At 37.0% G+C, this 27763-nt stretch overlaps 4 protein-coding genes across 8 annotated transcripts; 2 read left to right on the top strand and 2 right to left on the bottom strand.

Moving 5' to 3' along the window:
- The first annotated feature begins 32 nt into the window (after window positions 1-32).
- Window positions 33-6198, top strand: LOC107848018 (ruvB-like protein 1). Its single transcript, XM_016692669.2, has 12 exons — window positions 33-260; window positions 1631-1819; window positions 2413-2544; window positions 2667-2816; window positions 3118-3273; window positions 3945-4079; window positions 4216-4281; window positions 4382-4488; window positions 5110-5209; window positions 5320-5411; window positions 5481-5550; window positions 5798-6198. The coding sequence occupies exons 1-12, from the start codon at window positions 180-182 to the stop codon at window positions 5885-5887; spliced, it is 1368 nt and encodes a 455-aa protein (XP_016548155.1). The 5' UTR covers window positions 33-179; the 3' UTR covers window positions 5888-6198.
- Window positions 6199-9269: 3071 nt separating this feature from the next.
- Window positions 9270-17771, top strand: LOC107847536 (4-hydroxy-3-methylbut-2-en-1-yl diphosphate synthase (ferredoxin), chloroplastic). Of its 3 annotated transcripts, none has more exons than XM_016691840.2 (20): window positions 9270-9430; window positions 11762-12004; window positions 12382-12539; window positions 13240-13346; window positions 13437-13537; window positions 13618-13694; window positions 14140-14259; window positions 14359-14589; window positions 14730-14846; window positions 14931-15005; window positions 15088-15165; window positions 15280-15339; window positions 15438-15500; window positions 15640-15784; window positions 15878-16016; window positions 16163-16240; window positions 16309-16468; window positions 16554-16652; window positions 16742-16846; window positions 17415-17771. In XM_016691840.2, exons 2-20 carry the CDS (start codon window positions 11797-11799, stop codon window positions 17514-17516), a joined length of 2223 nt encoding a protein of 740 aa, XP_016547326.1. In that variant the 5' UTR covers window positions 9270-9430; window positions 11762-11796; the 3' UTR covers window positions 17517-17771. The 3 variants fall into 3 exon arrangements, with proteins under 3 accessions (XP_016547326.1, XP_016547325.1, XP_016547327.1); XM_016691839.2 differs by having other exon boundaries at window positions 9274-9507; XM_016691841.2 differs by lacking the exon at window positions 9270-9430 and adding an exon at window positions 11279-11417.
- Window positions 17704-20333, bottom strand: LOC107847537 (mucin-1). 3 transcript variants are annotated; one of them, XM_016691843.2, is made up of 3 exons: window positions 20222-20333; window positions 18647-18942; window positions 17704-18089 (listed from the first exon to the last, which is right to left on the bottom strand). In XM_016691843.2, exons 2-3 carry the CDS (start codon window positions 18909-18911, stop codon window positions 17818-17820), a joined length of 537 nt encoding a protein of 178 aa, XP_016547329.1. In that variant the 5' UTR covers window positions 18912-18942; window positions 20222-20333; the 3' UTR covers window positions 17704-17817. The 3 variants fall into 3 exon arrangements, with proteins under 3 accessions (XP_016547329.1, XP_016547330.1, XP_016547331.1); XM_016691844.2 differs by lacking the exon at window positions 20222-20333 and adding an exon at window positions 19097-19361; XM_016691845.2 differs by lacking the exon at window positions 20222-20333 and having other exon boundaries at window positions 17704-18062; window positions 18647-19029.
- Window positions 20334-20408: 75 nt separating this feature from the next.
- LOC107847930 (protein disulfide isomerase-like 1-4) lies at window positions 20409-26883 on the bottom strand. The gene is made up of 12 exons (XM_016692534.2): window positions 25944-26883; window positions 24828-24957; window positions 24138-24303; window positions 23340-23458; window positions 23183-23263; window positions 22248-22334; window positions 22079-22153; window positions 21913-21981; window positions 21748-21828; window positions 21508-21642; window positions 20974-21030; window positions 20409-20886 (listed from the first exon to the last, which is right to left on the bottom strand). Exons 1-12 carry the CDS (start codon window positions 26495-26497, stop codon window positions 20677-20679), a joined length of 1764 nt encoding a protein of 587 aa, XP_016548020.1. The 5' UTR covers window positions 26498-26883; the 3' UTR covers window positions 20409-20676.
- Window positions 26884-27763: the final 880 nt, after the last annotated feature.

The following is a 27763-nucleotide window of genomic DNA, read 5'->3' as shown; positions in this document are numbered from 1 at the left end:
TTGGAACTAAAGGGGTTTATTTGAAATAATCGAAAGAACATGGGCTTTTATGGCATTGTAATTTTCTCTCCAAAACCTCACTGTGGCCTCCATAATAGAGAAGCTTTGAAGCTTGCTGTTGAACCCCAGAACACAATAAAGAAAATAGGAAGAAGGGCAAAATAGGCACATAAAAAGATATGAAGATAGAAGAAGTACAATCAACAACAAAGAATATAAGAATTGCTACTCATACTCACATTAAAGGCCTTGGTCTTGAGGTAATTTCTTGATTTATCTCAAACCCCTTTTTGTCTATGTTTACTATTTTTGAGATTTTAGGAATTATTTTGGGTTTAAATTGTTTTAATTTGGTGTTTGGGCTTGTGGGGTTTTGAGTTTTGATGTTAAATTTGCTTAAAGTTGCTATCTTGTACTGGTTTAAATCAACCAACTAATTGCCTATATTTACTATTTTTGAGCTATTAGGAAAAAGGATTGTGTTAAGTAGTTTTCATTTGGTGTTTGGCTGTGTGGGGTTTTGAGTTTTGATGTTAAATTTGCATAAAGGTGCTATCTTGTACTGGTTTAAATTAACCACCTATTTGCCTTTATTTACTATTTTTGAGCCATTAGGAAACAAAGATTGGGTTAAGTAGGCATCCAAGGGTGTGACCTAGTGGTTCAATGAAGTTGGGTTGAACACCATGAGGTATCAGGTTCAATGCCCAATAGAGACAAACATTAGGTGATTTCTTTCCATCCGTTCTAGCCTTGGTGGACAGTGTTACCTGGTACCTGTTGCTGGTGGGAGGTGGCGGGGTATCCCGTGAAATTAGTCGGGGTGCGCGCAAGCTGGCTTGGACACCACGGTTATCAAAAAAAAAGATTGGGTTAAGTAGTTTTTATTTGGTGTTTTTGAGATTTTGTGTTAAATTTGGATAAAGTTGTTATCTTGTGCTGGTTGAACTCAACCACCTATTTGCCTCTGTTTACTATTTTTGACCTTTTTGGAAAAAAGAGTTTGGGTTAAATTGTTTTTGTTTGGTTTTTGTGAATATGGGTTTTGAGTTTTTTAGTTTTGGTGTTAACCTTTGCATAAAGGTGATATCTTGTGCTGGTTCTACCCAAGCCCCACTTCTCCTCAGTGTACTATTGTGAGCTTTTAGGGGGGAATTGGGTTAAATTGTTTTTGTTTGGTATTTGGGTTTATGGGTTTTTGGGATTGTGTGTTAAAATAAGAAAAAAAAAAGGCTTAAAAAAGAGACATAAAGAGGAAAAAGGTATGAAGATAGTAGAGGTACTATCAACAACCAAGAATCAAAGAATTGCTACTCATATTCACATTAAAGGCCTTGGTCTCTTGAGGTAACTTTTTCCTTACCCCAAACCCCTTTTCGCCTTCGTTTACTATTTTTGATCTTTTAGGGGAAAATTGGATTAAATTGCTCTTAATGGGTTCTTGAGTTTTGGTGTTAAATTTTGCATAAAGCTGGTATCTTGTGCTGGTTGTACTCAAATCCTTTTCGCGTGTGCATAGTTTTTGACCTGTTAGGAATTTTCTTGGGTTGGTTTGCTCTTATTTGGTGGTTGTGTACCGATTTGCTAATAAGTGGGTGATTAAATGTGACTATGTTGTGTTATATGATAGCCCAATGGGAGACCAATACGATTGGCAGCTGGGTTTGTGGGTCAGGCAGCAGCCAGAGAAGCTTCAGGACTTATAGTTGATATGATACGCCAAAAGAAGTTGGCTGGTAAGGCTGTTCTGCTAGCTGGTCCGCCTGGTACAGGGAAGACAGCTCTTGCACTTGCTATATCACAAGAACTTGGAAGCAAGGTGAATTCTTTACACTCTTTTGGTTCTGGATTTAATGCTTCTATTTTGTCATACTTATAATGATTGAACTTTATTTTACCAGTATTGGAATGAATGAGCTCGAATACAGTGGAATTCATATAAAGGATTCAGTGATTCAAATAGCCAAGCCCAACTTGTTTAATGTTTGAGCTGATTGGGCATCGTAAATGTTCATTATTTATTGATAGGAAGCTTCTTATAGCTAATTTATCCAAGATTTTAGGAATCCAAAAGTGTTTATTTAAGAAGTTGACGTGTTTGGCCAGAGTTTTAGAAAAAAAAAGTGCTTTTGAGTATTAGCAGAAACTAAAAATAATTGGTTTCCCTAGAAGCAATTTTTGAACCTGAACGAAGCGTAAATGGTTGCTCTAATGTATTTTTCAAAATAATTATCCAAACACAAACTGCTACTCAGAAGTGTTTTTTCCGAAAAGCAATTCTGGCAAACATCACTTATCAAAATAAGCAGAGTTTGGATGCAAGGCGAAACAGGCCGTTATTGTTTTTTATTGGGTCAGCAGTTCAAGATATAGTCTGTATAATAACTGGTGGCATTGACTTCAATCTTGCAGGTTCCATTTTGCCCAATGGTTGGATCCGAAGTGTATTCATCAGAAGTGAAAAAAACTGAGGTCTTAATGGAAAATTTCCGCCGAGCTATTGGTCTCCGTATCAAGGAAAATAAGGAAGTTTATGAAGGAGAGGCAAGTCCACAGTCTATCCCATTTCTCAATTATTTATGTCTGTTCTTTGACACTAACTCTGGCGGTGATTAGTTTTGATGTGCTGCGAAGTTGATCTTATTTTTTAAAAACTCTTAATGTAGGTGACTGAACTATCTCCAGAAGAGGGTGAGAGCGTGACTGGTGGATATGGTAAAAGCATTAGCTTTGTTATAATTGGGTTGAAAACTGTCAAAGGTACCAAACAGTTGAAGCTCGACCCCACGATATATGATGCCTTAATTAAAGAGAAGGTAAGTTCTGCAACATATATGTTAAAGAAGTATCAATTTATTTTGTATGTTTGATAAATAGGATAATGAGAATGTATAGTATTTCCCTCTTTCTTAACATCCAACATTTGAAATCTGGATCGAAGCATTTTTTTCTCTTGAGTGATAAAACATTCAGTGACCTTCATGTCGTTCTTTTTAATCATGAGTCGCTGGAGAAACTGCATTTAGTCTTTAATTTACTTCAGTCGCATATATGCTTATTCTGCTAGGGCCTAATTCTCTTCTGTTGATATCTGCCGCTTCCATTATATATGTGCAGGTAGCTGTTGGTGATGTCATTTACATTGAATCAAACAGTGGAGCAGTTAAAAGGGTGGGGAGGAGTGATGCTTTCGCCACGGAATTTGATCTTGAGGCAGAGGAGTATGTTCCACTTCCTAAAGGAGAGGTTCACAAGAAGAAGGAAATAGTCCAGGTTCGTCTCAATTTTCTTGTTTTGCTGTGAGACAAATAAAGATTACCCTGGCATGTATACATGTAGCTGTTTTGCGCTCAAATGATCAATTTGTTCTATGGCTTAGCCATGAAATAATTTAATTTGGGGTGCTTTAAAGATCATAGTTCGTCTTCACGAGCTCCTTTGAACATTAGAAAGGTGTGAAATTCTGTATATTATTTGGAGTGATGAGGAGACAGATTCCTTAGCTAGATTCTGTGACGACCGGGAATTCAGGCTCCTAGATTCTGTGACGACCAGGAATTCAGGCTCCTCGATTTTAAGGATGTGACTGAAAGAAGTATCATAGTCCATGGAATTAACAAGTTAACATAGTGGTATGTTTATAAGCAGCCAAGTTCCCGCTTTTGGCACAAAAATCTTTTTATGAGGAAATCAACCATCTCCTAATTGCAGCAATATTTATTTAGGTAGTTTTTGTACATCAAATCTTCGATGGATCCATATCTGCCGTGCTTGCTTGCTTGTGAGATTTTGATCAAACTAATATGCAATTCCAAGTATCTGCATTTTTTGTAACAAATGATATCGCTAATTTAATGGCTTTTTTTGAGGGAAATCAATTGCAAGAACATGAAAACAAAGATTTCTGGATTAACTGCATGTGGTGTGGTATTGTTTTCGGTCAGGATGTTACATTGCATGACCTTGATGCTGCAAATGCACGGCCACAAGGAGGACAAGATATATTGTCACTTATGGGTCAAATGATGAAACCTAGGAAAACCGAGATTACTGACAAGTTGCGGCAAGAGATAAACAAGGTAATTCTAATGAATACAAATTCATGCATGTTGATTACTGTCCAATTGGCTGCTCGGATATCTTAATGAAGTGTCTTATGAGACTTTGAATTTAGTATTTAGCGTAGTGGGTCATTGTGGTCTTATTTTGCTGCAGGTTGTCAATCGTTACGTTGACGAAGGTGTTGCAGAACTTGTTCCCGGTGTCTTATTTATTGATGAGGTTCGTTTTTCATTCAGACAACACCGTGTTTGATAATTCATTTAACCCCATCCTCTCCCCTTCCATCCGGTAACTAATTGGAGAAAATATCTTTGGCCAGGTTCATATGCTTGATATGGAATGCTTTTCCTACTTGAATCGTGCCTTGGAGAGTTCAGTGTCTCCAATCGTGATTTTTGCCACTAACAGAGGCATTTGTACTGTCAGGTATGAGTGTCCATGCAAAACCAAGCTTCAAAAATTCATCGAGTTGGAAAGTTTCGATTATATTTATTTCTTTATCCTGGGGCTTTTTAATCTTTGCTTTCTGGCTGCATTCTATCATGCATTAAACCATTGCATGTTGTATGAAGTGCTTAGAAATACCGGTCGAGTTGTCACTTTTCTGTATAAAAATGTGCTTACACGGGCCATGTAATTGTCGATTTTAAACTGCAAGAACATGAGAAGTATGAAAATCTGAACATACTTGCTCCCTCCGTTTCAATTTGTTTGGTTGGTTTTGACTTGACATGGAGTTTAAGAAGTGAAGAAGACTTTAATCTTGTGGTCTTAAAGTAAAGATTTGTTGAATGTACCAAAATGCCTTTTAATCTCGTGGTCTTAAACATGTTATGTGGAAAGTTAGAATTAAAGAGTTGCCTGGCGTTCTTTTTTAAGTGGACTAAAAAGGAAAGTAAGACAGCAAATTGAAATGGACGGACTACTAATTATATTCAGTTACTTAAGTACATGCATTTGGTTTTGTCGACACCTTAGATATATGTACTGATACATGTAATGTCTGAGATAAATCAGTTGTCGTTAACAAAATGTATCTCTTTGCAGAGGAACAGATATGACTAGTCCACATGGCATTCCAGTTGACTTGTTAGATCGATTGGTGATTGTCAGAACTGAAACTTATGGTCCAGCGGAAATGATACAGGTTCGGGCTAGTTTGTTCAACATTTATCTGTATGACTTATTGATCTCAACCTGAGAATGCGCAACGTCATTGCATTTTCTTAACGGATGTTTTCTTGAGTATCTGGCCAGATATTAGCCATACGTGCTCAGGTCGAGGGACTAGAAATAGATGAAGAGAGCCTTGCTTACTTGGGAGAGATTGGACAACGAGCTTCCTTAAGGTATATAGCCTCAGATGTCAATTCATTTTAACTTAGAAGTAGCCGATTCTCAACACTTCCCGTTGTCAGGCATGCTGTTCAACTGCTATCGCCAGCTAGTGTGGTCGCCAAAATGAATGGTCGTGACAAAATCTGCAAGGTACTTGTCCCGTCAAATTCCTTATCATTTTGCCTTTGTGAAACTCTACAACAACAACATACCCAGTGTAATCCCACCTCGTGGGGTCTGGGGAGGGTATAATGTACGCAATCCATACCACTACCTCCAAAGAAGTAGAGAGGCTGTTTCCGATAGACCCCCCCGGCTCATGACAAAAAGACAGTAAATAAAGTCGTAACTTTGTGAAACTCTGAAAGATATATTTACCTAGCCATTCATTTTTCAGGTGGATCTCGACGAAGTGAACTCGTTGTACCTGGATGCAAAGTCTTCCGCGAGACTTCTTCAGGAGCAGCAGGATCGATACATCTCTTGATGAATTCTGGAGTAGTAATATATCCAACAGAGTATGAACCTGCTATAAATGCACATATGCTGCAGCATTCTTGCACTAATGGTTACATCGAAAGGACAACTTAGTGCACAAAGCATCCTGCGTTCCCGCTGGGTTCATCGGAACGGCACATTCCAAGGGTGTGTAATTGTAGACAGTCTAATCTAATGCAAGCATTTCATTTTTGTTATTAATATTACCATCACTATTATGGCAGGTAAAATTTGTTATCAAGTGCAACATTTGTTCTTTTCTACAACAGTCTAAATGCATACAGCTATTGTTCGTCTTTATTTTTTTTCGATTTGCCACCCAGTGTTTGGTACCCGCATTGGAGTCTCGACTAATTTGGATTGCGCATTGCAGGGCTCATTCCGGGGATGACGCTCCCAGAATCGTGAATGGGAGCCTTGAATATTTGTTAAATTAGTAGTAGTATGAATAGAAAAAGAAGTCACATATAAAGTGGGCCATATTTTTTGTTTGATGTCTCATCATTAATCAGTACTAACATTGGGTTTCGACTAATTTGAATTTGTGTCACGTTAAGATTTATTGGAGTGAGAAGAGCGCGTATAATAGTATTTCCTTCATATCTAAGACTCGAATTTTGAAACTCTACTTAAGAACCCATGGTGTTAAGTATGAAGTGGTGCAAATTGTTTCAAAACGGATAATATCAGATCATATTAAAGAGCGTCTGTAGACTAATATGAAGAATGAGAACCGACGATTAACAAAATAAATCTTTTTCTTAATCACGTTTGTTGTTACTTTTTTTTTCAAATGTTATGTAATGTTTTCGTTTCATTCATCCCCTTATATACTATTCTTTATCTTGAGTCGGGGGTCTATCGGAAGCAGTCTTTCTACTTCTTCGGAGGTAGCGGTATGGACTGCATACATTTTACCCTTCCTAGATTCTGCTTTGTGAAAATGTACTGAGTTTGTTGTTGTTGTATGTAATGTTTTCGTTATTATTTGTTGTGTTGATTTTGCATCTGTGTGAGCTACTTGAGGTCGAGGATCTTTCAAAACAATTTCTCTACGTCCGCGAATAATTTAGAAAGTCTTGTGATATGGGAATATGACAAAAGTTATTATACTCCATATGTAAAAGGTGTTTAATTTTTTCACATGTTACACGCTACAACCAATGAGAAGATGACATGTGGCACTGTCCTGTGTCCTTCTCTTTTGCCACAGTGTGTGGACATTTTGAGTTTTGTCCAAACTTTAGGTAGTATAGTTATTTGCATCTCAATCCTTGTACTTTTGAAAAAACTAAATTTCAATCCACAACTTTTCTTTAATTTTGCAAATTCTATTGAGTGGCAGTCCGCCCGGCCGTGCTGTATGGAGCGGAGTGTTGTTCAGTTAAAAACATTCACATAAAAAAAGTTGCAGGTAGTGGAGATAAGGATATTGCGTTGAATGTGTGGACTTACTAGAAGGAGTTAGGGTTAGGAGTGGCTTCGGTGAAAGATAAAATGCGAAAAGTGAGGTTGAGATGGTTTGGCCATGTGGTAGGGAGGGGCACAGATGCTCCGGTTCGTAAGTGTGAGAGGTTGGCTATGGATGATTTCAGACGAGGTAGAGGTAGGTCGAAGAAATACTGAAGGGAGGTGATCAGACATGACATAAAACAGTTACAACTTATCGAGGACATGACCCTAGATAGAAATGTATGAAAGACGCGAATTAGGTTAAAGGGGATAGTTCGGGGAAGTGAGTTATAGCTAGTAGATAGGATTGCTTTGGTGTAGTCGTGCTAGTAGTCATATGGCTATGCTCGTAGGTTGGAGTTTCTTGTTCGGAGAGTTCGGGTAAGGTGTGTGCTTCGAGTAAATAGTGTGTAGTACTACTCTATAGGTGTCTTATTTATGCTATTTCATCTTGTTTTATGTTTCATTACGACTTTGTTTACTATCCTGAGTCGGGGGTCTATTCTAAACAGCCTCTCTACTTCTTCGGAGACAGTGGTATGAACTGCGTATTCTTTACCTTCCCCAGACCCTACTATGTAGGAATACACTGGGTATGTTGTTGTTGTAACTTCCCGTTAATAGTAAAACGCATTGATTTTCTTTTATTATTTGTTTTTACCCCTATATTTTCTCCATTTTCATTAACAAATTCCGCTGCAACAACAACAACAAAATCATTAAGAAAAGATGTTTATAGGTATCAGAGAGACTCGGTCAAAGAAATTTAGAACGCCTACATATTGGTAAACGAAAACCATCTCTACCGAATCAGAGTAAATGATAACGTCGAATTAGGCTGTCCCCTGCCTTGAAAGAATTCACACGCGACCACCAACTTTCCCAATATAATATCTAAATGTTGTTCAAAAAGTGAAATGCATAATTGTTTTCTTATTTTACATTTTTAAAGAGGTTGATGTTGATAAAAAATTTAGATAGTATTTTCTTAAAATAATTATTTTGCACATCCTTTCCATTCAATTTCATTTTATACATTTAATATTTTTAATTCTTCTTTTTCCATATCTAGTTTGATTTGTAAAGAGGGAGTATTTCATTTTATTTTATTTTATTTTATTTTTGATATGGTATAATTACTATTTCAATGATAGAAAATGACATCTTGATGTTGATTATTGATTAATTTTAGACCTTAATTATTTTAGTTTTTCCCATTTCATTTCCATTCTATATTAATAGGTATTTGGTGAATATATATATATATATATATATATATATATAATTTTATTTTTTTAAATATGGTCAAAGTAGACTAAACATGCTATGTGTGTTACATGTGTTTCAACATTAGACTTCAATTAATATCTCTCTATCAATTGTCAATTTTTATCAAATAATACATTGATAACATCCTTTAAGTTGGTTGTTCCCATTTTTTTTCCTTCTATAAAACTTAGTGGAAAATATACGATAACAACGATAATATATTCAATGTAATTCAAAAAAGTAATGTATAAAGAAAATAACGTGTTCACAACGCTATACCACTAACTTGAACTCTACTTTCCTTCGCTCTTTTGCCTGTGATATTATGATTTTATCTCATAATAATAATAAATTCTCTCACATTTAATTTATTAATTATCCCATAAATCATAAACACAAATATATGAAAGTATAAATTAGTAAAATTAACTATCCTATTTATGATTTCGTAAGTATCGCGTAAAATGAAAAGCGACCAACTAAAACGGAGCGGAGGGAGTATATTCCAGGAGTGCAAATTCACCATTTTGGTGGACCAAAACAACAATAACACAAACATAAGGGGTATAAATGTAAAACATTTCATCATTTTTTTTTCCATTTACAAGTTTTTTATAATTAAATATGACCACTAAATTTTCACTTAAATGTGCTAAAGTGTATGGCCACAATTAATATACCAGTATAGTACAAAAAACATGCTGTACAAGTCTTTCTTTGTCTTTTTTTGTAGTTGCCTAATCTGTTAAAGAGGAGTATTGTATTACAAATACGAGTGAATTTTCAGTTCACTAACGCATAATTCTTTGAGGTTTTCTCTCAATTCTTGTTCTATTTTTGTCGAGTATAATTATCAAGATTAGTCTTGGTTTTTTGGTTCTTGATTTGGTGAGTAGTGTTATCTTTTGCTTTAACTTCTCTTTTGTTGAACGCCCTTTTGGAATTTGAGCAAATTCTTCAAGAAAGTTTCAGTCTTTTTAGTTAAATTGATTTACTTGATGAGATATCAACAGGGTGGGTGGGGTGGTGGGGTGTTGGTTTGGGGGGGTCAACTGAATGTTGGTGGATATTGAGAATTGATAGCCAGTCTCAACTAGTTGTAGTTATGAGTTTTTGTTTGGGTTTGGAGTGTGGATGGTGAGTGGGGTGGGGTGTGTGTGTTGGGGGGGGGGGGGGGTCTGGGGCTAACTGAATTTTGGTGGATATTGAGAGTTGATAGCCAGTCTCAGCTAGTTGTAGTTATGAGTTTTTGTTCGGGTTTGGAGTGGGGGTTCTTCAGCTGTCTATAACTGAATTTTGCTTGTACTCTTGTCTTTTTGGTTTTTTGATTCTTGATTTGGTGAGTAGTGTTATCTTTTGCTCTAACTTTTCTTTTGTTGAATACCCTTTGGAATTTGAGGTAAGTCTTCAAGAAAATTTCAATTTTTTCATTTTGTTGAATTGATTTATATGATCATTTTTAAAGTTAGCTGTTATAGTTTTGTGTTTTCAGCTTCCGTTTGATATTGCCTGTTCAAATCTTGGTGTGTTTCTTTTTTCCGTTACAGTAATAGTTCAAATACTTCAGTTTTATTCCAATAGTAAAAGATATCAACTGGTGGGGGAGTTCAAAAGGATTTGAAAAAGATACCCTTTTTTTTGGACTTGGGGGTGGGTGGGGGAGGGGGTGGGAGTGGCTGGCTAACTGAGTTTTGGTGACTATTGAGAATTTATAAATTCTTGGTTGTTCTACTCTTTTGTTGGGTATAATAATCAAGACTAGTGTCCTGAGCCGGGGGTTTATCGAAAACAACCTCTCTACTTCATCTGAGATAGTGGTATGGTCTGCGTACACTTTATCCTCCCTAGACCCCACTATGTGGGAATACGCCGGGTATGTTGTTGTTGTTAATAATCAAGACTAGTCTTGGTTTTTGATTCTTGATTTGGTGAGTAGTGTTATCGTTTGCTCTAATTTTTCTGTTGTTGAAGACCCTTTTGGAATTTGAGGAAAGTATTGAAGAAAGTTTCAATCTTTTTTGTTAAATTGATTGATTTTTTTGTGATCATTTTCTTAGTATGTTGTTGTGGTTTTGTGTTTTCAGCTGAATTTTTTTAGTTTGATATCAACTAGGTAGAAAAGGGATTCATAGTTGTTTGGTGAACAAAAATATGCTGTACAAGTCTCTCTTTGTCTGTATTCATAGTTGCCTAATCTGTTAAGAGGAGTAATACAAATACAAGTAAAATCTCAATTCTCTTACTCTTTTTGTGGGGTATAATAATCAAGATTAGACTTGGGATTTTGATTCTTGATTTGGTGAGTAGTGTTATCTTTTACTTTTGTTGAAGACCCTTTTGGAATTTTGAGGCACTTGTGAGACTATACTGGGTATGTTGTTGTTGTTTGTTAAATTGATTTATGTGATCATGTTGATAGTGAGTTGTTGTAGTTTTGTGTGTTCAGCTAAGGTTTTTTGTTTGTTTGATATCAACTAGGTACAAAAGGGATTGGAAAAAGTTCCTTTTTTTTTTGGCTTGGGGTGGGTGACGTGGAGGTGGGGGATGAGGTTGTGGGGGAGTGTCTGGGTAACTGAATTTTGGTGAATATTGAGAATTTATAGCCAGCCTCAAGTCCCAACTAGCTAGTGGTTGAGCTATAGTAGTTGTAGTTATGAATTTTTTGGGGTTTGGGGGTGAGGGGGCAGCTGGCTAACTGAATTTTGGTGAATATTGAGAAATTTATGAATTCTTGATTCTTGTACTCTTTCGTTGGGTATAATCAAAACTAGTCTTGGTCTGTTTTGATTCTTGATTTGGTGAGTAGTGCAATCTTTTGCTCGAACTTTCCTTCTTTTTTTGAAGACCCTTTTGGATTAGAGGAAATTCTTTAAGAAAGTTTCACTTTTTTTGTGTTAACTTGTCCACATGTTGGGTATAATCAAAATTAGTATGTTGTTTTGGTTTGTGAAATTGATTTATTTGATCATATTCATAGTAAGTTGTTGTAGTTTTATGTTTTCAGCTGAGTTTCTTGTTTGATATCAACTGGGCACTTAAGGGATTTGAAAAAGATCTTTTTTTTAGGCTTGGGATCGAGTTGTAGTTATGGATTTTTTGTTTTGTGATATTTAATGTATATTTTGCTTGTCTTATGTATCAGGAGTTTGAATATAGGGAGTTAGGTGACTGATAAAAATGGCGGCAGGGGCTGTTCCAGCTTCATTTACAGGCTTGAAGAGCAACGAAAACGGTTTGGGATTTGCAAAAAGTACGAGTTTTGTAAGAGTTTCTGACTTACAGAGGGTTAAGTTTAGGCGAACAAAGGTTTCTGTGATAAGAAATGCAATTCCTGATCAAGAGACCATGGAACTTCAGCCTGCGTCTGAAGGGAGTCCACTACTAGGTAGGCATTACGGCGCTTCTAGTACTTTAAACAGTGTGGAATATGGTCTATACTAAGTTTTAGCTTTCAATGATTTTCATCTGTTATATGAAGCTGCAAAGCTAGTGGAAGAAAACAGCGGATACAAAAACGAGAGGTTATTTACGTTGTAGGGATCTTTTAGTGAACTTGCCATAAAAGCTTATTCGGAACAAGTTTGCATCAACTTCTCTTAGACGTTCATGGATGAACTTATAGGAATTTTAAAATTGGCATTTTGACGTCATCTTCTCTTTATGTAGTTATCCTGCGAAAAATCTTCATTTTATATTTTGGAAGTGAAGCAACACATTTGTTGTATTCACTCTCTGATGACTGATGAACTTTTCTTGATACAGTTCCCAGGCAAAAATATTGTGAATCCATACATAAAACTGTCAGAAGAAAGACCTGCACTGTGATGGTTGGGAACGTGGCTCTTGGCAGCGAACATCCAATCAGAATTCAAACAATGACCACAACAGATACCAAAGATGTTGCAGCGACAGTAGAACAGGTTCTCCTTCTACTTCACAATTTTAGTGAGAGGTGTCTGTCTGCTCTAACTTTGTTTTCAATGAAATTAATATTAGTGCTGTATTCAAGCTGTTTACTTCTTTAGGTGTCCTAAGTTAATACCGATTATGCTGAATTTGTAACTTTACATGCCGATCCTTGGGATAGGGGAGGGTAAACGAGAAGGGATGGGTGGAGCTCTACCTGTAAGCTTACCATTTTATCGTTTGTTAACCTTATCCTTTTTCTATTTCCTGAGGATGTTCACAACTACGAATCTCCAGAGCGTGCTAATGTCCTAAATTTGTCTCATCTTTGACCGTGTTTTGTTCTCATCTCAGTAGTAAGTTAATGGTCTTGTTTTCATGTGAAGCAGTCATTGTATAGTGTTTACTCTCCTTCTAATTTTGGGCAACCATTCCAAGTCTACTATATATAGAACCTCATTCGGAATTTACTGCAACTTATCACTACAAATGCTACTTTCTTTGATTGTGTGAAATTTGCTTTCATCTGTGTTCGAGATATTTCTGCAAGCTTTATACTTAATCATATAAATCATTTCCCAACCGACGAGGCAAAAGTTTTGTTTTCGAATTTCCACTGATTTGCATGATGTATCTGAATATGCCTCTTGAATGAGCTTGAAAACCTGGAAGACAACCCCATCTTAGCCATGATGCTAATTCCTGTTTGTTCAGGTAATGAAAATCGCTGATGCAGGAGCTGACATAGTCCGAATTACAGTTCAAGGGAAGAAAGAAGCTGATGCATGTTTTGAAATTAAAAATTCTCTGGTGCAAAAGAAGTAGGTCTCATTTTTCATCAGTATATATCGAAATTTTATGGATTTGATTATACAAGCATATTTCATTTCATCAATGTTCTGCACACGCAGTTACAACATCCCTCTGGTGGCTGACATTCATTTTGCTCCTTCTGTTGCACTTCGAGTGGCTGAGTGCTTTGACAAAATACGCGTCAATCCTGGAAACTTTGGTATTTCATCCTCCGTCTACGTGTTGGTCTTTGGAAGGGCCGGTGGAATAGCTATGATCTAATCAGTTAATTTCTTTCAGCTGACAGGCGAGCCCAGTTTGAGCAATTAGAGTACACAGATGATGACTATCAGAAAGAACTCGAGCATATTGAGGAGGTCAGACTATCCTGCACTTGTATCACTCTAGCATTTTTTTTTCAACGGACAATACATGTAAAAATAATTATTAGCCTTGCTTTAGATGATACTTAAGAAGTCATTAACATGGTGTAAGATGCTGGTCCTGCAAGTTGGAATGTCTTTTATTCATTAGTTACTTTCTGTTCATTTTCATCTTCGTTTTCTCCTGTAAGATATGGATCATAAGATCCTCTTTGTTTACTGCTGTGCAAAAGATGAGATGCGGCAAAAGTTACAGTCAGTATGCTAGCGCGCACATTACTAAACAAGAATAGGTTGTCAAGCTGACTCTTGGTCTTGGATATTCTAGCTTCGTATTATATGGAGCATATTCCTGGACACTTACTTGGTCCTGCATTATGGCGTCTAGCAATCTACCACTTTGCAGAGTCTAACTCATTTTCGCTTGGAAATGCTTCAGGTTTTTACACCATTGGTGGAAAAATGTAAGAAGTATGGACGTGCAATGCGCATTGGAACAAACCATGGGAGTCTTTCAGATCGCATTATGAGCTATTATGGGGACTCACCTCGGGGAATGGTGAGCAGTATCTGAATTACTTATCAAGAATATTCTGTTCTAGTCATTGTTGTTGTTGTTATTGTATTCTTTAATTTGTATCATCTGAATTTGGAACAGGTTGAATCAGCATTTGAGTTTGCCAGAATTTGTAGAAAGTTGGACTTTCACAATTTTGTCTTCTCAATGAAAGCTAGCAATCCAGTTGTTATGGTTCAGGCGTATCGCCTTCTTGTAGCTGAGATGTATGTTCAGGGATGGGATTATCCTTTACACTTGGGAGTTACTGAAGCTGGTGAAGGTGAGGATGGACGAATGAAGTCTGCCATCGGTATTGGCACACTTCTTCAGGTATACTATTTTTATCCTGCATGTATAACAGTAAACGCTGAGCATCTTTTGAAAAGTAACATCTTATCGGTATTGACACACTTCTTCAGGTATAAGTTTATTGCTCTACTTTCTATCGAAGAAAACTTTCTATCATGCAGGATGGTCTGGGTGATACAATAAGGGTCTCCCTAACTGAAGCTCCAGAAGAGGAGATAGATCCCTGTCGACGATTGGCAAACCTTGGAAAAAGAGCAGCTGCTCTTCAACAAGGAGTGGTAGTCTTTTTATCGCACATGATTGCTTATGAATGCGCTTTAGGACCTTTGATGAAGTAGTAAGATTTCCACTTCCTTTATCAGGCTCCATTCGAAGAAAAGCACAGACGTTATTTTGACTTTCAACGTAGGTCAGGCGACTTGCCAGCTCAAAAGGAGGTGGGCTCTATAACCTGAGCAGATTTGATATATGAGGCCTCATTTTGTGAAGTTTAACAAATGTTTGTGATCTTTTTAATAGGGTGATGAAGTAGACTACAGAGGTGTGTTGCATCGAGATGGTTCGGTTCTCATGTCTGTCTCTTTGGATCAATTAAAGGTCTTATCCTGCACTTCTCTGAGACTAATTTGTAATATATGACTCTACTAATTGATTTCTATACATGCTACTTTTATCTTCCCTGAAGAATCACATTATCTTATGGTTCTGCAGACCCCTGAACTACTGTACAGATCATTAGCGGCAAAGCTTGTTGTTGGCATGCCATTTAAGGTCTATTCTACGGCTTTCTTTGCACTGTGTACTAAACCGATTCTTCTCCTATTGTTGTGCACCGTCTTTGTGTTAACTTATACTCGGTGTCAATTCAGGATCTTGCAACCGTGGACTCAATCCTGTTGAGGGAACTTCCACCACTAGATGATAAAGATTCTGTAAGGACTCTTTTCTTTCTGACTAGTGTGTGTTAAAAGTTTAGCATTTCTAGTGCACATCATTTTGCTAGATTCCTTTTGTGTACCAAAAGCTGTGAGAATGACTTGATTGTCAATGTGTTTCTTGTGCCATGAACAGCGTCTAGCTCTCAAGAGGTTGATCGACATAAGCATGGGAGTCATTGCTCCTCTATCAGAGCAATTGACAAAGCCATTACCCAACGCCGTCGTCTTGGTTACTTTGAAGGAGTTGTCTGGTGGTGCTCACAAGCTCCTGCCAGAAGGTGTGATAACTGTGTTTTCTTCCTCAAGTTCTTTGAATTGATTATCTTCCAAAGGTTTTGGTAATCAAGCTAGACCTGGAAACCTCCTTGTAGGTTCGCGATTGGCTGTGTCTGTGCGTGGCGATGAATCACAAGACGAGTTGGAAATCCTGAAGAGCTCTGATGTTACTATGGTTCTTCATAATCTTCCATATACAGAGGAAAAAGTTGGCAGGGTTCAAGCTGCCAGGAGGTATGTTGCATCTCTATTAACAAATATTCAAGCTGTCTGACAGTAATTCCATTACACATTACAACAGAAAACTACGTAGCTGCTGCTTTTTCCTAGTCTCTCTACTTCTTTTTACCCTGATAGCTCGAACGTATCTGTTGTTGCAGGCTTTTTGAGTATCTTTCTGAGAATTCCTTGAACTTTCCGGTGATTCATCACATACGATATCCTACAGACACCCACAGGTATGGCGAAAACATGAATGACCTACAATCAAACATGTAAGTAGCTTATGACAATTTCAACATGTCAGGGATGACTTAGTGATTGGTGCCGGGGCAAATGCCGGAGCCCTCCTGGTAGATGGACTTGGAGATGGTGTTCTCTTGGAAGCTCCTGACCATGATTTTGAATTCCTCAGAAATACATCTTTCAATCTGCTTCAAGGTTGCAGAATGCGCAACACAAAAACGGTAATGCAAAGTGAATGGACACAACAAGAATCTGAACCAATATATAGTACAGTACTCATTTTTCGTATCTGTGTATCCCTTCCAGGAGTATGTTTCATGCCCATCCTGTGGCAGAACTTTATTCGATCTTCAAGAGATAAGCGCTCAAATAAGGGAGAAGACGTCACATTTACCTGGCGTTTCAGTAATAACGCAACCCTGATGCTTACTGTTAGTATATTCTGATGAAAAATAAAACGGCTCGTGTTAATTATGTTTCATTTTCCTTCTCAGATTGCCATCATGGGTTGCATTGTGAATGGGCCTGGGGAGATGGCTGATGCCGACTTTGGATATGTTGGTGGTGCTCCTGGGAAGATTGACCTTTACGTCGGCAAGGTACCTAGCTTTTTCTCCCTCATCTCAGTACTGCTCTATTATTCAGTTCAAAGTTTTCTAGAGAAAAATGTCCTTGAAAGTAAAAACATCGGAGTCGATCATCCTCTTTGGCCATCATACGAACCTGAAAGAGATCAAACATCTCTAGATGCACGTATGCTATATCTCTCCCTGCGGTGATGGTTGTTAGTATCTCTCTACTACTAAAAAATGCCATAGTATCACAGCTAGTAATCCTTCAAGCAGCAGCATAGCTAAAGAAAATGAAATTATTTGATGTGATCTTTTGAAGGTATACCAATTAGTTGTACTCAGAACCTATGTTGCTCGGACTCTTCAAAAATGTCGTTGCGTGCTTGTCGGATCCGTCAAAAATAGTTCATTTTTGGAGGATCCGAGACGGGTGCGGCGGCAACATTTTTGAAGAGTCCGAGCAACTTAGCTCAGAACTAGCTTGTGATTGAGGAATAGTTGTTGCTGTTGATAGCTTTCTGTGACTAACATGCAACAAGTCGGGGTTGGTTATATGAATTCTCACTTACTCACTGATGAAATAAACTTCTACCAGACGGTGGTAAAACGCGGTATTCAAATGGAACATGCAACTGATGCATTGATCCAGCTAATCAAAGATCACGGCCGCTGGGTTGATCCACCTACCGAGGAGTGAGTTCAACAGACGGAAATGACGCAGACTCAATCAACTGGACAATAAAACTACTACCACAGCAAGTCCCGCGAGCTGCGATTTCCAACTAGCAGAGATGTAGCTTTTATATGTTGTAGAATTTTTATGTATCATGCAAAATGCAGAACAAGGTTAATTCATGTATCAATTAATACATGATACTCAAAACTCCAGAATGGTACTTTATTGTTCTTCAGTGAACAAAGAATCAATACAAATAAAATGAAATTCTCAGAATGCTACAGATATATTCATAAAGATACATATAGATTTAACATACAATTCACAGAAAATCTCTTCTAGCAGCGTACCCGAACTGTGCTCGTCGGATATTCTGCCTGCGTTTCTTGTAAACCAACGCTCCAAGTCCTACGACACACATCGCCGCTATCACACCAAACGCTACTCCTGCCTTCTTTCCTCCGTCCATTCCACCATCGTCCTCGTCCACCTCTGCTGTAGTAGTAGTCTTCTCGTGGCTTATATCGCTCGCTGCTACATCACTTGGTGCGGGAACCGGAGCCGGAGCTGGAGAAGGAGGCGGAGTAGCATCAGCTGTTGGATCAGAAATAATCAGTTGCAAAACTTAAGGGTGATAAATCAGACGACAAAAAACTATAAAAAGGACTAAGATGATATGATATGTGTTTGGTCAATTGAGTTGCATACATGATAATACAACCACATCATACCCAGTATTTTCCTACATAGTCGAGTCTGGAGAGGTTAGAATGTACGCAGTTCATATCACTACCTCAAAGTTGAGGCAGCGAGGCCGTTTCCGATAGACCCCCGGCCCCCGGCTCAAGACCAAACAACATAGGAAAAGACATAATACAAGAACAAGAAACACAAGGTAGTAACAAAACAACAGACAACAGCAGAAGCCAAAAACTCCAAAAATGAGATGCTATCCGTGAAATCCTACTAACCTTCTAACCTATACGTGTCCTCCACATATGACAATACTAACATTAAACCAAAAAAAGACATTCTAAAGCTATCGAGAGAATAAATCTCCTCTTAAACAAAACTTTCTAAGCGACTACACCCTTTTTAGTGAAAAAGGACAACTAAGACAGTAGGAAATTCAGGACAAACTCGAACATTACCTCCTTCAGCAGGTGAACTTGCTGGAGCAGCATTAGGAGAGTGATCTACCGGTGTAGGCGCCGGAGGAGAATTCACATTGTCCACCAAAGGTGACGGTGATGGTGATGGTGCTGATGACGGAGTTTTAGAACCTAGATCACCACCGGCTACCGGTGCTGGACTAGGCGAATTTTCCAGCAAAACTACACAAACACATTGCTGTTGTACACACAAAATCGCGAAGAAAATTGAGAAACAAAGCGCGCGAAGAATCATCGACACCATTGTCAATCAAACAGTATGTAATTCAAAAGATCTGCAGATTCAAAAAAAAATAAAGTAGATTAATTAACAAGATAATGATGCATTAACAAATAATACGTGTGGAAATAAATAGAGAGTACTAAGACTGCTACTTTGGTAGAGTAAAATGAAGTTAAAGGTACAGTTGACAAAAGCATGTCACTTACTTCTAACTTCCTCCTCGTCTGCCTCGATTTATGTGTCACTTTTCACGTTTTGGTTTCGTCACCATTTTTTCATGTGTTGTTACGGTAAATACAATATTTATTTTGATTGTTTATATAAAATTTATAGCTAGGTAATAAGGAAAGATGTCATTTTGTGTAACAATTAATTTAGTGCGATGACGTGTTACCTTTTTTTTAAAAAAAAATTATTTATTCTATCTTTTTATAATAGATCTAACACCAAAAAATGATATAATATACAAACATAGAGTTTAGGAAGAATAAAATGTACACAGCCACGTACCACTATATTAGATGTAGAGAAACGATTTTCAATAGATCCTCAACTCAAAAATAAACCGTCCAAAACAATATTGTATAGAGAACAAAATAATCAAAATAAAAAAAGTCACCTTAAACATTAGTCAAAACCGAAATGTAAAAAGAAATACAGATAATAATCAACCTCAAAGGACAAGCAAGTACAACCGTAATGCTAAGACTAATAATATGACTACTAGTATAAAAAAAATAAACAACACAACACTCAACTATCTAACGAACCTCCAACCATAATTCGTGGCCGTCATACCTTCCTAACCATCGGGCAATATACTTTTTACGAAGGACACGCAACTGCAACCGTAATGCTAAGACTAATAGTACGACTACTAGTATAAAAGAATAAGCAAAAGAACACTCAACTATCATAAGAACCTCCGACCATAATTCGTATCCCTCATACCTTCCTAACCAACGTGCTATATACTTTTTACAAAGGACAAGCAACTACAACCGTAATGCTAAGACTAATACTATGACTACTAGTATAAAAAAATAAACAATACAACACTCAACTATCAAACAAACCTCCGACCATAGTTCGTGGCCCTCATACCTTCCTAATCAACGTGCTATATACATTTTACAAAGGACAAGCAATTACAACCGTAATGCTAAAAGACTAATAATACGACTGCTAGCATAAAAAAATAAACAATACAACACTCAACTATCTAACGAAACCCGACATACTAAATACGTTTTACGTAGTTTTCAAATAAATAAATTTAATACTACCACTTCAATTAGAGAGAGAAAAAGTAAGAGAGAGAGTGTATGTACCTAGAGAAACTTGGAAAGAAAGTGAATGAGATTGACACAGACCAAAGAATAAACTAGAATATTATAGGGGGAAAAAAGAAGGTTGTGGACTTTGTTGGTAAGTTGCGTGAACAATAGAGAAAGTGGAAGGGAGACCTTCAGTGCTTTTGTTTCTTTCTTCATAAAGTGGTTTTGTCAAGTACTTGACATTTTTGAAAAATAAAAAAATGTGAAATTTAATATTTTATTGTTAATTATTAAAAGTCATTTACTTATTCAGTAATACATTTTTTTGGGTATTTTATAATTACGTAACTACCTAGTATTAGCAAGTAAGAATAACCTGACGATACAAAAATTTCTTACACTGACGACGTATGTAACTTATCATTCTCAGAGGGACATAAAACTTCTATTACTGTTACAACAAGCTAGGAGAATAACAAAGAGAAAAAGGTAAGAGAGCTATGTAATTTTCATAGTTCATCTTTTCCATTGCTAGACTCAACGTTGGCGGCGCCTTCTTTGGGTTCGGAACTCTCTGATGTGGCGTTGGCGCCTTCTTTGGGTTCGGAACTCTCTGATCTAGTTGATGAAGCTGGTTTTGGGAGCTTAAATGGAATAGAAGCGTGTTTCTTGATGAACTTGTACAATGACACAACAGTTCGATCAGCATCGACTGGGATCTGTAGGATCGAATAGAGGTCTTAACGCTTGCTATTTCGCGAATTTTACATGAAGCTGTAAAACAAACAGAATAACTATTCACTTACTGGATCCGCGGTCTTGTTTCCTGCTGGGAAGAAGAGGAGTGTGGGGAATCCTTCAGCCTGCAAAAGGAGCAGATATGACGTTCCATTCAACGATTGCATCTAAATTTACTAAAGTGATAAGAAACTAACGTTGGTTCTAACTCAATCTCAAAAGCTAGTTCATGAGGTGAGGATTGTTCAAAACCATATAAGGAGATCCACAACTGTTGTGGGACTCAACACCCCCTCATAAGACCAGATCTGCCAACGGGCATGTGAACAGTATAATATCGGGTGCCAACATCGGATAAACCAAGAATTGGGATGGGTCTGCACTAATACCGTGATAAGAAATGGATTTTGGGTCTAACTCAACCTCAAAACTAGCTCGTGATATTGTCCACCATCTCATCTCCGATGTGGGACTCAACATTTATTCAAATGAACAATGCAAATGAATAAATTATAGCAGCACAAGCAGTTAAGAGAAGCACTAAACTATGACCGAACTGGGACACTATTGTTCTGATTAAAGACAGAAAGCTATCAAGCTACCTTGCCCTGAGGGTGCTCATTCGTGGTACCATCCATTTTGGCTATAACAAGAGATTGAATGCCACGTAAGTGCTTTGCGAGCTTGTTATACGTTGGTTCTAGAGATTGGCAATGCCCACACCATGGTGCGTACAACTAAAAGAAAAATGTACCAGTTGTTAAAAAATGAACCCTGATTAGTGAAAAGAAAATCAATAAAGAGATTTCATTGTGAAGCCTTTAATACTAGCTTGGGTATACCTCCAAAAGCACATCTTTGGACTCGTCTAGAACAATGTCATCAAAATTGTTCCCCACTACTATCTTCACGTCCCCTTCATTCTGTAATAATCAACACATGAAACAGAGCTGAATCAGCACAAATACATGGAAAACGATAGGCCAGGAAGGGAAATCACAACTTACATTTACAGGAATAGGGTCTGATTTATAGAAAGCTCTGAGCTTGTCTCCCAGAAAATCCTCTCCAAATGCCTGACGGATTAAAAAAAGATAAGAAAAATGTAATTAGAGCTTCCTGACTAGACCACTTAATAAGAAAGTATCCAACAAACACAAGGAGGCATTCCACCTTAAGCTTCTCAACGGTGATCTCCCCATCAAATATGTATTTCCTGGGATTCTCATTTCCTGTGTATCCGATAACCTATAGGAAATAAACAAACAAGACAAATTAAATATTCAGTAACCTTGGTCCCAAAAGGTCCAATATCAAGCCATTATGATCTGTTGATAGTTACCTTTGGAGAATCTCCGGTGGCTCCGAAATAATCTGCTACAGGTTTTCCAACATCTTCATCATCAATGTTGACAAAAACAAAAATAAGCTGCATTTATCCAGGAAAAGAATACACGGTTCTTGTCATTTAAGAGTATCTTCACTATCCATTTAAAAAAAAAAAAAAAAACAGATATGCTGCATTATCTAGGGATATAACACAAGCTTTTAATTATAGCATGATCTTTTCCTTTTAGCCAAAATTATTTTCCTGCTCTTTCATTTTAATTCCTCATAATTCGAGAAGCTGTGTGGAAAAGGAAACAAGTCATCCACGGTAAGCCAATCTAGAGTACTCCAATTTACATTCAATTTAAATGTGGAAGTACAAGCATTCCATTTACAATTTTCTTCTAGTATGTGCATTATAACCACCATGGCTACCCCACTCACCTCATCTCACTCCTCCAACCAACATAAAGGCTATCAACTTCAGACCCACAATTTGCATTAACCCCAACAAAATAACTTGAATCATACAAAAGGGTAAATATGTATGTAGCTGATGCATGTCACTGAAGTTGGTGGTATTGATGTCTAAGCCAATTATAAGGAATCGCGACTGAAATTCAGATGGAAATTGATCACAAAGAGAGCACATTCTTTTTAGTGAAGATGTTCTAAAATCTAAATCTTACATAATGTTTTACTCTAAAGGTAAAAAGAAGCTCCTATGTATATCTCTCATGGACGTAAGAGTTTGGTGTATATCAATTGCACTACTATTGATCTGCTTAATTTCTATTCTAAGAGCGAACGCGGCATTATTTATGGGTAAGAAGCATTCTTTTTTCAGACATGAAGTTACTACAAGTGATGATTCCACAGAATACAGCGGTCAGTATTTAACCAAAGACCACATTAATATTCTCAAAGACTAAAACAAAGCTCAATTACCTTTCCCTTGAAAATTTTTGCAGCTTCTTGAAATGTTGGGAACACTTTATCAGTATCATTTGTTGTGGCAAAGAGCAACACCTGAGTAGAAAGCATTTACCACAAAAACTTACATTTCAAAAGTCACATTTATTATGCAATATCATATCTGTGTTACCTGCTTCTTTATTGGACTCGAGAAAATTGAAGGTCCACTTTCTCTGGTAAAAGTTGTCACTAGAGGAAGCTTGTTGGCAGAAATAAACTTAGTAATTGCAGCCTTGGTGAATTGACCATCTGGAGGCAAAATCAAAGGAAAAGATAATGAGGCATGCCCTCTTTGTCTTTCTTTTAGTTCTTTACTTGAACTTCAAAAGATTACAAAGTAATTTAGCAGTTAGCCTGGGGTACTAGAATTACCAATTAAACACCCTCCGTGACCCTGAGTAGTAACCATAAAATTCATGTCTGGCTCATTTAAGAGCAAAATGCTCTTTGGTTGCTAAAACTTAAAAGTATACACAAGCAGCCAAGATGACAAATCTTATGTTAGAGCCCTAAAACTCCAGTAGTTATAAACATAACTATTGGTTTTGGAAAAGCACAGAGGTCCATTTGATTTGTTGATTTGAGGAAAAACATGTGTTCATAAAATGCGATATGCACATAAATTATGTAGCAATCCAATCTCAATATAATGTAAGAAATTTAATAACCTTCAACAAATTTTAAACTTCCAATTTGTATCATGTGAAATATATGCAATTACACTAATTGAAAACTAGACGTATTTAGAGCGCTTGCTACAATCAATTTGCTGATATGCCCCTAAATAAATAAACACACAGAAAAAGATTGCCTATGAACATGAGAGCAGAATCAATAAAGTGGGAGTTCTCTTTTTTGTCAGATAAAGTTATCCAAAAGAAAATATACAATTCAGAACTAAACAAAGAAAATAAGAGGAACAGCTAACCATAATGCACCACTTTCTCCTCTTCCTTTTTAAGCAAGACTAAAGCCGGGCGTTTAGAAATGTCTTCAATATGGAATAACTTTGCCACATTAGGATTTGTTGTCTGGTAAAAGTTGACATCATCCTCGAGTTTTGAAGCAGAGGCAAGCTGCTCAGTTTCAGGACCCTATAATTGTTTGGACATCCACAATATGAGGAATCAAATGATAAGAGGCTGATGACAAGGAAGGCATCTATTTGCAGTCAGTCAGAGGCATACCGTCAAGAAAATAGTAGAATCTTTATGAAAATACAATGTATGAGTCGTAAGGCAACTAATTCCCACACTTGAACATTAAAGCAGAGAACATATATAACAGTAGAAAGAGATAAAAGTGAGGTTCCAAGAAGTTGAGCTGCAAAAAACCATTCAAAAGAAAAAAAGGAGACAGTGATGTTCCAATGAAAGAGGCTCTAATTCAATTGCCACAACGATGTACAAGAACAAAAACAATTGCCACGACATGTCCACAACAAAATTTATAAAATCAAAAAAAAACAAAAAGTTGAGAGTAGTAGAAAGTTCACGTTATATCATTCACCGGCCAAAAAAGAAAAAATCAAAAGAGAAAGCTATGGCAATGGATAACACCCAATACAAGTAACCAATAAGAACAGACAGTTATTAGCGTGCTAGAGTGCTGTACATACCACCAAGGACTCAAGGAACCCTAAAACGACTTTGTTCTCAGAGGTTAATACACGCTCTGCATCCTCTGTTGTTGTTATATTGTAAATGCCAGGTCCAATCTTCTTCTTGATCCAAGTCACAATAGCATCTCTAGAATTACAAGATTTATCAAATTCAGACCAACAGGCAAGTGCATTTGATAATCCACAAGCAAAAAAGAAAGAAACGGGAAGCGGGAAGGGGAATCATGTTCCAAACAGCCATTTACGATCATAGGAAAAACCATTAAAGGGAGCATGACAAATAGACAAAGTTCCCAGTTTTGGCCCTTCTGCAGTTCTTTAAATTGAATAGAGTAAGTTATGAGAAGAGTAGCGAGCAGGAAAGTTTCCATCATTATGATTTGACATTTTATCCATTTCGCATAATTAAACTAAAGATCCCATTTTTGCGAGCTGGTTACTGCTTCTTTTCACCCTACGAAAACAAATGTTACCTTGAGTTGCAACATTTATTGATTGAGTTGCAACATTTTATTGATTTGACTTAAAGAAACTAAAGATCCCATTTTTTTGAGCTGACTACTGCTTCTTTTTACCCTGACAAAAACAAAACTTAACATGATTTGCAACATTTTATTCATTTAACATAACTAAACCAAAGATCCCATTTTTGCAAGCTAGCTACTCTTGTCACATTATACGAAAACAAATGCGCGAATCTAAATTAGTCGAGCTCAAATGAGTATACCGAATAACTTCAGACAAACAATACTAACAAAAATCAAAGAAAAGAGCCCTACAAATGCGCGAATACAAATTAGTCAAGCTCAAATAAATATATAAAACACGAATCTAAATCAGTCGAGCTCAAATGAATATACCGAATAACTACAGCCAAACAATACTAACAGAGTCGAAGAAATGAGCCCTACAAATGCGTGAATCCAAATTAATCAAGCTCAAATAAGTATATAAGACATGAATCTAAATTAGTCGAGCTCAAATGAGTATACCGAATAACTACAGCCAAACAATACTAACAAAAATCAAAGAAATGAGCCCTACAAATGCGCGCATCCAAATTAATTGAGCTCAAATGAGTATACAAAACACTAAGTAAGAAGAAAAACTCACTTAGTTCTTTGTCCACTGTAAGTCACATGCTCACCATCAACAAAAAAATAAATAGTAGGAAATCCTTGAACCTCATAATTCTCCGCTAGTTCATTCTCCAACGTAGCATCAATTTTAACCAAATGCACATTCTCCGCCTTCAGCTCCGTCGCTGCTGCGGCAAACTCCGGTGCTAATTCCTTACAATGTCCACACCACGGCGCGTAAAATTCAACCATTACATACTTATTATCCTCCACAAATTCACTGAAATTCTTATTCGTTAAAGTAACAACGTCTTTCTCGTCGAATTTCGGTGCTTCGTTTTCCTCTTCGTTATCAAATGCTGACGGAACTTCGAAATCGTCGTAATTCTCGAAATCATCCTCTTCGTTATCGGAGAAATCGTCGTTGTCGGAGAAAGTGTGTGTCGGTGCGGCGGAGTTTAAGTCGTCGTCGGATTCGAGGAAGCTGAGATCTTCGTCGTCATCGTCGGCAGCGGCGGGTGCTCCGGCGACGGCGGCGGAGATGAGTAAGAGGGAGAAGAGAAGGAGGAGAGTGAGTTGACGCGGCATTTTTGGTGAGTTGAGTAAAGCAAATTGACTCAGTTCAATGAGACTTCAGTATTACTACTACTGAGATCCGAAAGAGGAGGAGGTGAAATTCAGTGTGTTCAAATGATTTTTGGAATTTTGTAATTTGGTCCCTATAGTTTGCCTTTCGATACATTACCTTCCCTTAAGTCTTGATTGATGTCCGTTTTGGTGTCCCGACTCTGATTTATACCGGTGCTTTAATAGGTCAAGTCCAGCAAGTCTGTCGGCGAGCCTGTGGAGTAATTGGTTTCCAAGTTCGCGTTGAGAAGACTTACGAAAAGGGAAAGCGAATATTTGTGAGCAAGGAACTGAAAGAGTTAATTTTTAGAGAAAAATATTAAAAGAGACAATGAATGTTGGAAAAAAATCAAACAAAACGACCTTAGCCCAGCAATTTAAAAGTTGCTGGTGGGCCAGTGACTTGTAAGTCGTGCCCATGAACAACTTCCTTTAATTTTTTTATTTATTCTCAGCATTTCTCTATTTAAGTTTCTTCTCCGTGTTTTGTATGAGTTGACGTGTACTCTTTCAACTCCTTTTATTGAATGTGTTATAGAAGTTATCTTTTCGCTGTATGAAAGATGAATGAAGATTCAGTAAGAGTAAAATTATATTGGGGTGGTCATATTTTATATGAAGTCGATTTTGTAAGATATAGTCGATCGTCTAGAGTTGTACAAGTGTATCCATTATCACTTAAATATGAGCAATTGCAAGGTCTACTAAAAAATAAAATGGGTATAGGTAATTCGAAAGTCGTGATGGCTATCACCCGACGATATTCAACGTCCATTTCAGTTAATAAAGTTACAACATATGGTGAGACTTGTATTTAAGTGATGATTCTTTTTCCTTATTTCTTCGTACTGTTGAAATTTTTAATAATCGTGTTAATTTAACGAGTCTTAATATGTATGTGTCAATTGAACATTGTTCTATTGTTCAGGTTTCCACCAACGATGAGTTTGATCTCTATGATACTACATATTTACCAAATTTAAATGTTGTTTATTCAAGGTCTATAGTCCAACAACAAACAACTACAATGATGAAAAAATAACAAAAACATGCACATTAACTTATTATATTTAGATAAATTCTCACTCTTATAGCAATTACAAAAATTTTAGCTAATTGTGTATCTTTATTGGATATATCGGGAGCTAATTATGTATCTCGACGGGGCCCAAAATCGAAAAAAAGTATTGGATGCTAATTATGTATTTGTACAAAGGAAAAAATGTA

The sequence above is a fragment of the Capsicum annuum genome, chromosome 11 (assembly GCF_002878395.1).
Source record: "Capsicum annuum cultivar UCD-10X-F1 chromosome 11, UCD10Xv1.1, whole genome shotgun sequence".
Taxonomy (NCBI): domain Eukaryota; kingdom Viridiplantae; phylum Streptophyta; class Magnoliopsida; order Solanales; family Solanaceae; genus Capsicum; species Capsicum annuum.
The sequence above is the reverse complement of the archived record's forward strand: the minus strand, read 5'-3'. Positions and strand labels throughout refer to the sequence as shown.

Bases quoted from the DNA above. Each gene is read 5' to 3' on its own strand.
- LOC107848018 (XM_016692669.2), top strand. From the start codon at position 180: ATGAAGATAGAAGAAGTACAATCAACAACAAAGAATATAAGAATTGCT. The intron at 261-1,630 runs GTAATTTCTTGA...GTTATATGATAG, and splicing joins TTAAAGGCCTTGGTCTTGAG to CCCAATGGGAGACCAATACG. The intron at 5,551-5,797 runs GTACTTGTCCCG...TTCATTTTTCAG, and splicing joins GTCGTGACAAAATCTGCAAG to GTGGATCTCGACGAAGTGAA.
- LOC107847536 (XM_016691840.2), top strand. From the start codon at position 11,797: ATGGCGGCAGGGGCTGTTCCAGCTTCATTTACAGGCTTGAAGAGCAAC. The intron at 15,006-15,087 runs GTGGGCTCTATA...TCTTTTTAATAG, and splicing joins ACTTGCCAGCTCAAAAGGAG to GGTGATGAAGTAGACTACAG. The intron at 16,017-16,162 runs GTATGTTGCATC...CTGTTGTTGCAG, and splicing joins AGGGTTCAAGCTGCCAGGAG to GCTTTTTGAGTATCTTTCTG.
- LOC107847537 (XM_016691843.2), bottom strand. From the start codon at position 18,911: ATGGTGTCGATGATTCTTCGCGCGCTTTGTTTCTCAATTTTCTTCGCG. The intron at 18,090-18,646 runs GTAATGTTCGAG...CTGATCCAACAG, and splicing joins AAGTTCACCTGCTGAAGGAG to CTGATGCTACTCCGCCTCCT.
- LOC107847930 (XM_016692534.2), bottom strand. From the start codon at position 26,497: ATGCCGCGTCAACTCACTCTCCTCCTTCTCTTCTCCCTCTTACTCATC. The intron at 21,982-22,078 runs GTGGAATGCCTC...TTAATCCGTCAG, and splicing joins TCACCGTTGAGAAGCTTAAG to GCATTTGGAGAGGATTTTCT. The intron at 21,829-21,912 runs GTAAGTTGTGAT...TGATTATTACAG, and splicing joins CAGACCCTATTCCTGTAAAT to AATGAAGGGGACGTGAAGAT.